Raw genomic sequence first — 11913 nt, 5'->3', positions numbered from 1 at the left:
GGAGCCTGTCAGCGATGTAAGGCTGGGGCAGAGAGAAGGCGGACGTCTCCAGAAGATGGTGAACAATCCGGCTGGTAGCAAATAAGGTGGTCTGGGTCCTTAGAAAAACCTTGACGCGTTTCTCCGCTGAAAGACTGGCGGTTTCTTCAGAAGGAATTAATTTGGGTGTGTGAGACCTCAGATATTTAACAGACATGTTGTCCAATCAGGCGGGTCACATTCAAAAACCCATTAGTCTGTCCAGGTGTGTTTAACTCATTGTGAGTTCTAAAACGTATGGTGGAGCAAAGATTCATAGTTCAGCATAAATGTGCTGTTTTTCCAGAAGCCCCTTTGGGCATGGTATCCAAACAAAATAGAATAATAAAGTACATGAAGCATTACAAAATATGCAGATAAAGACATTACTAATAATACAATTGTTCATACATTAATCAATTTAATTAATTAATCGGGAAGAAATGGCATCGCTTGAGAACGGATCACATGATGGGGAACAAATAGAACAATTAGTTCCATCTACATATAGGGGTTATTCTGCTTGGTACGGTGGGACCGTAAACGGGCGGATCTGGTTTCTTTTTTCATCTGCGCATGCGTAGCTTTTGCAATGCGCATGTGCGGTGACCTCACACCGCTCACGGACGGGTCTCTCCGTGCGAAAAAACCTGTCCGCAAGAGCGCGGTCATTATGGGTGGCAAGTGGGCGTTTTAAGGGGAGCAGCCGGAATAATGAGGAAAACTGGGCGTAAACATGGGCATACACGGGGATGTGCACACAAAATGCACGGTGCCACAACCGCCTCGATCGGGGAACGCACCGTGCATATTGGACCAAAAACAGGCGGACGCCAAAGATAGCTCCAGACCACCCCTAGAGATACCCAGGGGCGGATTTAGGGATGAGGGCACCCCTAGGCACATCAATAATATTCACCCCCCCCGCCTAATTGTCTTATTTTTATTGATTACTTATAAGCCCTCATTTAATAAATCAACCAAACCATGCTTGGACGTAGAAGTAGCATTGTATACATTTCACAGCCCATCGCGACAATTGCTTTTCGGTCAAGTCCTTGCAATTTCCACAGCACCTTTAGGCCGGTTTCACACACTCCAGCTCCTGCCGGACGATGAAATCCCGCACGGCCAGGGAGCCGTGCCGCACACATTAGTTGTGAATGGACACTATTGTGTCCATTCACATGGGATGGCCACGGCCCGGTCGCACGGCTGCAGCCGGATCCCGCCACTGGAAGGGACGGCTGCCGGGCTGTGGCCATCCCCTCCATGATAAAGTACCGTGTGCGGCACGGCTCCCTGGCCGTGCGGGATTTCACCGTCCGGCAGGAGCCGGAGTGTGTGAAACCGCCCTTATTCTACCACCAATTGGGGTAGATTTTTAGCCATGTGACAACTGACTGAACCATTGTTACTTTCCCAAAATACAGAAAACATGGTATCATTTCTGTATTGATAAAGCCGTGGTATCAGCGAAGTGCAGAAAGGGAGTACACTGTCCATCTCCATTGCCCTATCAGAGACCAGACCAGCCTCACCTATTTGCACTTGTGCCATCCACATTTCCACCCTCCGCCCATCTTATCAAAGGCGGCCTGCAGCACATTGGAGTTCACAGACCAGCCAGGGAGTGCTATCCCACAGGTAAACCCCCAAACGATCGGGACTTTGTAAAAAAGGAACGCTGTATTTATTTCCCAATTCGGACATAAATTGCTCTAATATAAACATCTGGCCCTCCTCCAAAATGGTATCATAGGAACGGCTGATAATCAAGCTGAATGTAAATGCGGTACCGTATGAACTATTTTTTCAGTTACTCTCTCCAGGCACAGTTTGCCTTACTTTATACCATGTTACTGCATTATTATTAATATTCGCATGTTTTATATTTATTTGTACGATTATATTATCTTTTTTATTACCTTTTTTTTTATATCATTGGGATCTCAATAAGTTACACATCGAAACAGTTGTTTTTAAGTGTAGCGGAGAACAAACCCCCTTTCCTATATTGTCTACTTCAACATGCGGCCTTCCAGCTGCAGTGGAACTACACATCCCAACATGCCGTGTAGCAGTTTTGGAGTTCCATAATAGCAAAAAGGTGTCAAAGCATGCTGGGATGTGTAGTGCAACCGCATCTGGAGGACAAGCTGCTGAATAGCCAATATACAAAATCCAGTTATGTGCAGGAACAGAGGGGCAGATTTATACCCCTTTTACACCAAGGAATAACCCAGGTCAGCGTTGGTGTAAAAGGGGTCAACCCAGGTCCAGTAACACTGGTCTCCTACCCAGGTCCTGACCAGGGTTGAACACTGGTTGGACCTGGGTCATGGGCGGTGTAAATGGTCCCAATCCAGGTTGGGACATGCGGGTAGTGCTGAAAGGATACCAGAAGTGCTGGACGCCTTTCCACAGTGCGCTGCATTGGCAAAAGACAGCAGCCAGGAAGGTATACAGGCAGTGCACACACAAATCATAAATGGATAATTGGATGCCGTATCATTTATATTATATTTTTTTTGGGGGGGGGGGGGGGGCCACATGGGACATTCGGTCTGCGGCTGCAGGGGAAGGGGCTGGGGAGAGCTCATGGATGATGCTGCACTTTTATACCGCTATGTGTGCTTGAGCAATGAATAAAACTTTGTGAAAAATATTTTACTAAATAAACAAACCAACATTTTTGAAAGCTAACTTGTCATGTCTATTAATTTTTATTTTAAATCATTGAGGGAAAGTTGGTTGGCAGTTTATCCTAAAATGGACATTTTTAATGTCATCCATAGGGAAAAACAGTGCTGACCCAGGTTCAGTGTAAACGGCGCAGACCTGGGTACGACCTGGGTAACAGTGCTGTGTAAATGGGGTATGAAGCTGGGTCCAACCCTGGAAACTCCCATGTTCAAAGACCAGGGTCCAACCAGGGATTTTGGTGTAAAAGGGGTATTATTAAGCTTGGAGAAGAGATAAACTGGAGATAAAGCAGAGAAAAGGTAAAAGGAGATAAAGCACCAGCCAATCAGCTCCCAACTGTCTTTTTCAAACACAGCTGATTGGCTGGTGCTTTATCTCCTTTTACCTTGGGACATGCGGGTAGTGCTGAAAGGATACCAGAAGTGCTGGACGCCTTTCCACAGTGCGCTGCATTGGCAAAAGACAGCAGCCAGGAAGGTATACAGGCAGTGCACACACAAATCATAAATGGATAATTGGATGCCGTATCATTTATATTATATTTTTTTTGGGGGGGGGGGGGGGGCCACATGGGACATTCGGTCTGCGGCTGCAGGGGAAGGGGCTGGGGAGAGCTCATGGATGATGCTGCACTTTTATACCGCTATGTGTGCTTGAGCAATGAATAAAACTTTGTGAAAAATATTTTACTAAATAAACAAACCAACATTTTTGAAAGCTAACTTGTCATGTCTATTAATTTTTATTTTAAATCATTGAGGGAAAGTTGGTTGGCAGTTTATCCTAAAATGGACATTTTTAATGTCATCCATAGGGAAAAACAGTGCTGACCCAGGTTCAGTGTAAACGGCGCAGACCTGGGTACGACCTGGGTAACAGTGCTGTGTAAATGGGGTATGAAGCTGGGTCCAACCCTGGAAACTCCCATGTTCAAAGACCAGGGTCCAACCAGGGATTTTGGTGTAAAAGGGGTATTATTAAGCTTGGAGAAGAGATAAACTGGAGATAAAGCAGAGAAAAGGTAAAAGGAGATAAAGCACCAGCCAATCAGCTCCCAACTGTCTTTTTCAAACACAGCTGATTGGCTGGTGCTTTATCTCCTTTTACCTTTTCTCTGCTTTATCTCCAGTTTATCTCTTCTCCAAGCTTAATAATACCCCTTTTACACCAAAAACCCTGGTCGGACCCTGGTCTTTGAACGCTGGAGTTTCCAGGGTCTAACCCTGCTTTATACACCATTTACACAGCACTTCGACCTGGGTCCGACCCAGGTCTGCGCTGTTTACACTGAACCTGGGTCAGCCTGCTTTTCCCTATGGATGCCAGGGATTCCATGCTTGTTGCCAAAGAGATTACATGCCCATTACAATAGGGTGGCAATGGGCCCCCAAAGGGTACATTTTATCCCCCCCCCCCCCCCCCCTTCCCCCAGGGTGCTGAGCATCTTCAAGCCGATACACCAATTGTAATATACTGAAGAAAGACGTGGTTAATGTCCACTATAAGTCAAGCAATAAAACAGTGAATTCTGCAGGGATAACACTGAGAGGAAGGGGGCGGGGGGGGGGGGGGCTGCTGCAAATCTGGGGGTGTCAATAGTTTTCCCCCATAGTTTAGTGGGAACACTATGTATGCAGGTTACAGTGACACGCTGCCTGGCCAGTGGGGAAAGTGCACAGCACAGAGCATGAAGAACTTGCAGCTGCTTTTTGCAGCGTGGTCGACTCTTTCAGGTCCCCCACTCCCTACGCTGAAACGCCGCTAAGGCTCAGCTGCGTTTCAGGCTGTCAGCACTGCGGGGTGGGCAGCTCTCCCGAGCGGATGGGAGCAAACTACCTGTGCCCCACTCCCTACTCACAGCGTACGGCTGGAGCTGGCTGGCTGTGTTCAGTGGCTGCTCGGCGCTGTCTCCCTGCTCTGCCGCCAGCCTCCACCATGGACCACGCAGCCTCCCGCCTTCACTTCCAACTGTCACTGCAAGTACCTCCCCCTACCCCCTGATTGGGCAGCGGCTACTCGGATGCAGCCCCCCTGACTGCCCGTTCTGCTTGTATGTCCCAACCCGCAGCGGGACCATTTACACCGGCCTCTACACGGGTCCTAACCGTGTTCTACCCAGGTCAGGACCTGGGTAGAGGACCCGTGTAAATGGACACGGGTTGACCCCATTTACACCGCCGGTGATCCGGGTCTGACCCGCCGCTGACCCGGATTTTTCAGCGGTGTAAAAGGGGTATATATCTGCCCCAGAATGTTGTACAATTGTACCTGCAAAACAGAGACTGGTAATTGTCAAAAAGCGGGGCAACCCGAGGCATTAAATGGAGATGGGCGGAGGGCAGTAGATCAGGAAGTTACCTGAACAATAGGAGATAATACAAGAAGAATTACATGTATAAATAATTGTAATGCAGTAAGAAGTTTACTTTAGGCAACCCTTAAAAGTCTGTAGCATGCACACAAATATTACCACCTAGAATTAAAGCTACATAATGATCAGAGTTCATGCAGTACTAGAGTCAGAGCGCATATAGTGGCAGCCATGGGTCTCCTTTACCGGCACCTCTTCCTTCCGCTGGGAAATACCAGATGCTACACTATGTAACGCTGCATGAAGGATAAAGTGACAACACAATCGGCAGAGTTCTCGTGCGCAGAGTAACTAGCATATAACATAACGCACTACTCCTTTCCCTCGCAGCTCCCGCAGGCGGTGACAATGCCGCAGGATGCTCAGCATTGAATGAAATCTTTTATCGACTTTGACTTGAGTAAATTCTTTTATATCTTGTTCCACGATAAAAAACTGACCTGAGGGGGAAAAGAACAAATAAGGTCAACAATGAACTTACCTCGTGTTTATACTAGAAGTAAATAATTCAAATTGCATTATTACATTGTGTCTGGACAACTGGAAGGCGACACCTACAGGCTTTACGTAGCATTGCACATTATTTCCATAGAGCCAGCGCTGAATGGCTAATGTCAGCCTTTCTTATTAATATATCAGAACTAATACAGCCACAGCAATTTGCTTGGTGGGCTATTCTGCGTAGGAAAATCGCATTGCATGCGATGCTATGCGATTTTCCAATGTCATTTATTCACTGCTCTCTACCCCGCGTGTGCGATGCAAAAGCACATGCGATTTTATAGCTTGAGATGCCATTTACTTTACTATACACTCCTATGCGATGCAATGGGATTTAGCGCCCCCACTATCCACGCCAGCCCGAAGAGCAGTGGCGTGGCGAGCGCAGTGAGCCCCACGAGGGGACGCGAAACGCGTCCTCCCGACCTTTTCATACCCCCACTATCCACGTCGGCGTGGAGTTGATTTTATATAGTGTGGCAAGCGGACACGGAATACATGTAACATAATCCGCATCCCCTCGCGGGGCTCGCCACACTATATAAAATCAACTCCACACCGACGTGGATAGTGGGGGTATGAAAAGGTCGGGAAGACGCGTTCTGCAGTGCTCGCCACACTTCGAGGTGGGGAGGGGGTTAAATCCCATTGCATCTCATAGAAGTGTACAGTAAAGTAAATGGCATCTCAAACTATAAAATCGCATGCGATTTTGCGCGCGATGAGATCGCATCCGCAGGACAGAGAGCAGTGAATAAATTACATAGGAAAATCGCATGCAAAAAAACGCATGCGATTTTCCTACAGTGCCGTACGTATGAAAATTGGGCGATGTGCTACTACACAAGTACCTTTTATGTTACAGCCTTATTCTAAAATTTCTAAACACAATAGCCCATAATAACCACGTGAAAAAAAGAAGTTTTTGGGAGATTTGTGCTAATTTATAAAAAAAAAAAAAATAATAATAAGAAATCACATGTACATAAGTATTCACAGCCTGTTTCCACTGATCATCCTTGAGATGTTCCTTCAGCTTAATTGGTCAATTCAGTTGGTTGGACGTGATTTAGAAAGGTGCACACCTGTCTATGTAAGGTCCCACACTTCACAGTGCATGTCAGATCGAAACCTAGCATGACGTCAAGGGAATTGTCTGTAGATAGGATGGTCTCAAGGCACAAATTTAGGGGAAGGGTACAGAAAAATCATCTGCTGCTTTGAGCACAGTGGCCTCCATTATCCGTAAATGGAAGCAGTTCGGAACCACCAGGACTCTTCCTAGAGCTGGCCGGCCGTCTATACTTAGAGAATGGGGGAAAAGGGAGGTGACCAAATGGCATAAGTACAGATGATTCGGGAACATTATACTCTACCTGGTCACGCAAAGAAAGGACATTTCTGTGGCTCTGCACCTACCTTTCGTTTCTTTGGTCTCCTCCTCCTTAAAGCGAACCAGTTGCTTTTTGGACACATTGTTCAGAGATTTTGACGGCTGGTTGACAATTTTGTACTTGGCCACGACAGCCTTGTTTATTTCTTCGATAACGCTGTTGATCTGCTCGTAAGTGAGGCGGTTTCTCATATACCTACATGTTAAATGTTAAAAACAGTTATTCATTTCCTTATTCTAGGTCTTTCAAGGCAGCGCTTATATAGATACCCATAGGAAATCAGTAGAAAGTTACACCCAAAACTGTGTGCACTAAAGGCCTCGTTCCTTTGCAGTACTGGATGCATCTGGCCTATCCCATCCGCTACCAGCCAGCCTCAACTAGTTGCAAAGGATATGCCTGGAAAGAGGCATAGCTATGCGATTTCTTCATAGACCCCATTTTGTTGGCAAGCCTTCACTGACTGCATTAGTCCTATGTGTAGCGGTTAAAAGGCGTGTCACTGTCTCAGGCACACAGTTCTGAAGCGTGCGCTCTGCAAGGACATGGAAAATATGCTTTGCCAACAGGTGTATCTTGTATCTTTGCATCAATGTCATAATACAAAGTGCGCAAAGTACACCAAATAGTCAAAGAATAAGGGGAAGTTCAATACTAGGGCTCAGACCGAAATGTCCAACGGGCCATGTTGAGATTCATTACGTAGACCGCAATGAGATGTTGACATGTTAGAATGTCGTCAACTGCAGCAGCATATTCTGTTGTGGTTCTATTGGTCATGAGACCCTTCCTTCCAGATTAGAACTCTGATCCTCCGGTATGAACGTGACAGATATCCCTAATACCCCTAACCTTCCCTTTAGGTCCTTACCCCAACCCCTCCCGCACCACCTGACAATGGGAACATTTTAACAATCATCATAACGGTCGATCTTGTTATTGTCAAACTTTTGGTTACAAAGGTTCCATATCTCCGCTGCCCCCTGATCACTTACGCTGGCACGCTGCTGAAGTCCTGTACGGTGATCAGTTCCATTTCTCTAATTAGCTTTTCCTTGACGTGTTTCTTTTTCGGCTCTGGAGCGATGACCTTTTCTTCCACCGGCGTCTCCTTACCCAGAGCTACATGACTGGGAAGCAGATCATACAAAGCATTAATATTCAGAGAGCAAGGATGCACGTCTTAGATCATAAGCTACATCTAAAGATCTTTATGGGTGACAGAGGGCAAGGATGAGACAGCGCTGCTCACAAGTTACCATACACTGATTTTAGGTTACAAGATTAGCATATAGAACAACATATATAAAGGTGTTCTGTGAAATCCCACTTTGATATACCTGCTGGGAGCCTTCTTGGGAAGATGCAGAGGAATATTGTCATTGAGGTGAGAGGCCTCTGTGAAATCTTTCTCCAGAGCGACCTGCAACTCCTAAAGTAAAAGCAGAGGATTAGAATGTGCCCGGCATGCAGGAAAGGGGGATTCTGGGACACTGGAAACTGCATACAGGAGCTTGTGGCTCTCCAGAGGTTGTGAAACTACAAGTCCCAGCATGCCTTGCCACAGTTTTAACACTCCCTTATAGCAAAACTATGGCAAGGCATGATGGGATGTGTAGTTTCACAACATCTGGAGAGCCACAGGTTGGCCTGGCCTGGCCTAGTCTAGGGCTTAATCACGAGCTAAAACCAGTAGAGATCTGGAGGTTCCTCAATTTTTGAAAATGACATGAAACTTCATAATACTGCCTGTTCTTTGATATTACGCTAGATGCCGCCCTGATCAGGCTTACTGCTTTGACCGCCTATTAAGGAGCCATTGCCTTACCTTCAAGGATGTTGCTGCGCATTCCTGCTTCTGTACTTCTGATTCCACTTTATTTAGGAGATCCCACAGTACATGCAGATCACAGGCCACTTTGCCGAGTGCACTTCTCAAGGTAGGGTCCTGCCCTGTCCGTATATAAAGTCACAAACAGCTTTTGTATAAAATGTGCACAACACCACAACCTTTCTAAGCCAAGGAGACAATCCAATTGTTTGCAATGAACTTGCACCGGCGAATTATCACGGCAGCCGGAACACACACACAAACGTGCTCGCTGCTCCAAAGTGCTCCAAGCTATTTTGTGCGAATTCGGGCTGATTTCTGCCCATAAGGGGGTGTGAGCTTGGGTGCTGTTGCCGTGGCAAAAGCAACTCACAAACAATTAGATTGACCTCTAAATATAGGACTAATCAAATCGGTTTCCTATGTCTTCATAACAGACTGCAGGATTAAACCACAGAATTACGATTACAAGAATGTCCAGCAAAACTGGACCAATTCAATATAAAAGCGTTGTGGAGATCTATGATCACAGACACAAAAAAGGAACATTCAAATGACAAAGGTCTGTATTCTGCTTATAAGGAAAGCTTACCAATGTGTCGCAGGTGGAGCGTTTTTTTGATTATACTAATCTTAGAATTAACGTGAGAACACAGATCGTCCAGGTCCACTGGATCCATCTTGGCCTAAACAATATAAAAGGGGAGAAACAGATTTATGGATCTATTGAACAAGTACCGCCGCTGGGTAGTGATCATTCAGTATCCAATTTGCTGCAAGTAGCAACGCTGGCAAATTATACCATGGGAGTAATACAACATTGTTCTGGTGCAGGGACGGCTCAAACTACAATCAGCAGTCCCTGCGATGTCTAATCCCGATGCTTCTAGCACTGAAAGTCTGCCCAGTCGGATTAGTACAGAGTTATTAAATGCAGGGATCCGAATAGATCCTTCTTCGAATTCCAGGACTCCTTCCCATAGGAACAGGGCTTCAAGATCAGACAGACAACAACCGAAGAGGTGGTCTGCTGTCGCAACCAAAATCTATTCTCAGAGGGCCCCCTATACAAGTGTATGAGGGCCACAACCGCCCTTATAGGGTGACAGGCATCAGGAGAGGGCACAGAAGTCTGGGTTACCAGTTTAATGAATGGGGACAAAAAGCTTTACTGAAGTTTTTGAAAATTATTATTTTCATCTACTTTTAAAGAATAATGAATGGGGACCTTATAATTCGATGTTAAAGTTCTTGGGCCCATTTCAGAACGGGTCTGGGTCCTGTCTGAGTGTGGGTCCTGGCTGTCGCTGTGCATGACATAGACACGGCAGCCATCCTCAATGGTCATACAGATATCCTAATGGACCGGAGGAAGCCAACGCACCCGAGTCACATAACTACATAGGGGAGCCACCTCCAGTGTGACCATGTTCTGCTCCTGCTTTCACCCACATTATAGCACCCAATTGCCAGAATATGGGCTGGGCTATATATTAATTACCTACAAAATAAAAATAGTGTAAAAAAGCAGGAGCAAAACATTATCACCTTGCAGGATGAAAGGGCTCCTATACACAGGGCTATTTTTGTGCAGGCTCCAGCAGGAACTGAGGCCCTTATTCTAGTTCACTCTTTCAGACAAAATATTTCTTAGATGGACAAAACCATGTGCACTGCAGGTGAGGCAGGTGTTACTTGTGCAGAGATAATTAGATTTGGGTGGGGTTTTACACCTGCCTCACCTGCAGTGCACATGGTTTTGTCCATCTAAGAAATATTTTGTCAGAAAGAGTGAACTAGAATAAGGGCCTCAGTTCCTGCTGGAGCCTGCACAAAAATAGCCCTGCCTATACACAATGGTCAAAACACACACACACACACTAAATATTACATATGATTAGGTAGATGCACAGATAGCCCCCAGCATATAAAGCAGCTGGTCTATCCCGACATTTACCCTCCTGCTGCCCAAGGATCCGCACAGAACAGAACACACTGTCAGCCGCTTCCAGGGATTCAAATGCACCCGCCACCCGGGTGCTGGCTGGGCACAGACGTAGCAGCCAACAACCAATCACTGACCTTAACACTAGAGCACAAACATATTTTCAACTTGTGTCCTCGGTGATCCGCTTACAGTTATAGTCAGGTGGCCATATTTCCGGAGACCATTCTAGCTATGTTCTGTATGCGGAGTAGGCGCCAGCCGTCCTGAGTGATGAGGACATATTGTAATTGGAGCGGCGAGCACGATGTTATGACGTAATGGATACGCTTCCCAACCTGGTAGTTTACCTCAGTAGTTCACCGTGTGTTTGAGTGCCAGGTATTAAATCTGTGTCCAATTCGCGGTAATGACAATTGCGGGCGGCCATCTTGCGGTTGTCGAGCAAATCGTGAAGCGGCCATCTTGTGGTTGTCAAGTTAATGAAAGTAGGTTTACCTTGTCCTATGCTGATAGTCGAGTATTATGTAACAACATCTGTGATTGTTAAGTCATTCAGTGACCTTATTGGAAGTGAGAGAAATAGATTTAGTTTTTTTTCTCGGAATGTCCAGGAGACTCCTTTAACCCCTTCACGACATTGCCTTTTAAGGTAATTTTTTTTTTTTTTTTCCTCCTTGCGTTCAAATAAGCGTAACTTTTTTAATTTTCCGGCTATATAGACACATGAGGGCTTTTTTTTTGCGGGACAAGTTGTACTTTGTAATGGTGCCATTTACTGTACCGTATAATATTCTGGGGAATCAGGAAATAATTCAATGTGGGGTAAAAAAAAAAAAAAACGCCATTGCACAATTTTGCGCTGGTTACGTTTTTTTTGGAGTTCATAGTTCGTTTAAAATGATGGGTTATCTTTATTCTATGGGTTGTTACGATTCTGGCGATACCAAACTTATATAGTTTTCGTTATGTTTTACCACTAAAAAAAAAAATCGCAACTTTTACGGTTTTTCTAATTTGCGTTGCGTCGCCATGTTCTGCGGCTTATAACTTTTTTATTTTTCCACCTACGGACCTGGGTGAGGGCTCATTTTTTGCGGGCTGAAGTGTACTTTTTAATTAATACCATTATGGGATATGGGCGACT

The 11913-nt window shown here is 45.7% G+C and overlaps 1 protein-coding gene across 4 annotated transcripts; it reads right to left on the bottom strand.

Moving 5' to 3' along the window:
- Window positions 1-3886: 3886 nt before the first annotated feature.
- Window positions 3887-11443, bottom strand: SKA1 (spindle and kinetochore associated complex subunit 1). 4 transcript variants are annotated; one of them, XM_083155146.1, is made up of 7 exons: window positions 11117-11443; window positions 9414-9507; window positions 8819-8943; window positions 8331-8422; window positions 7986-8120; window positions 7016-7185; window positions 3887-5535 (listed from the first exon to the last, which is right to left on the bottom strand). In XM_083155146.1, exons 2-7 carry the CDS (start codon window positions 9499-9501, stop codon window positions 5387-5389), a joined length of 759 nt encoding a protein of 252 aa, XP_083011272.1. In that variant the 5' UTR covers window positions 9502-9507; window positions 11117-11443; the 3' UTR covers window positions 3887-5386. The 4 variants fall into 4 exon arrangements, with proteins under 4 accessions (XP_083011272.1, XP_083011266.1, XP_083011278.1 ...); XM_083155140.1 differs by lacking the exon at window positions 11117-11443 and adding an exon at window positions 10904-10998; XM_083155152.1 differs by lacking the exon at window positions 11117-11443 and adding an exon at window positions 10959-10979.
- Window positions 11444-11913: the final 470 nt, after the last annotated feature.

Source organism: Crinia signifera, chromosome 1 (genome assembly GCF_055691185.1).
Source record: "Crinia signifera chromosome 1, ASM5569118v1, whole genome shotgun sequence".
NCBI classification, from domain to species: domain Eukaryota; kingdom Metazoa; phylum Chordata; class Amphibia; order Anura; family Myobatrachidae; genus Crinia; species Crinia signifera.
The sequence above is the reverse complement of the archived record's forward strand: the minus strand, read 5'-3'. Positions and strand labels throughout refer to the sequence as shown.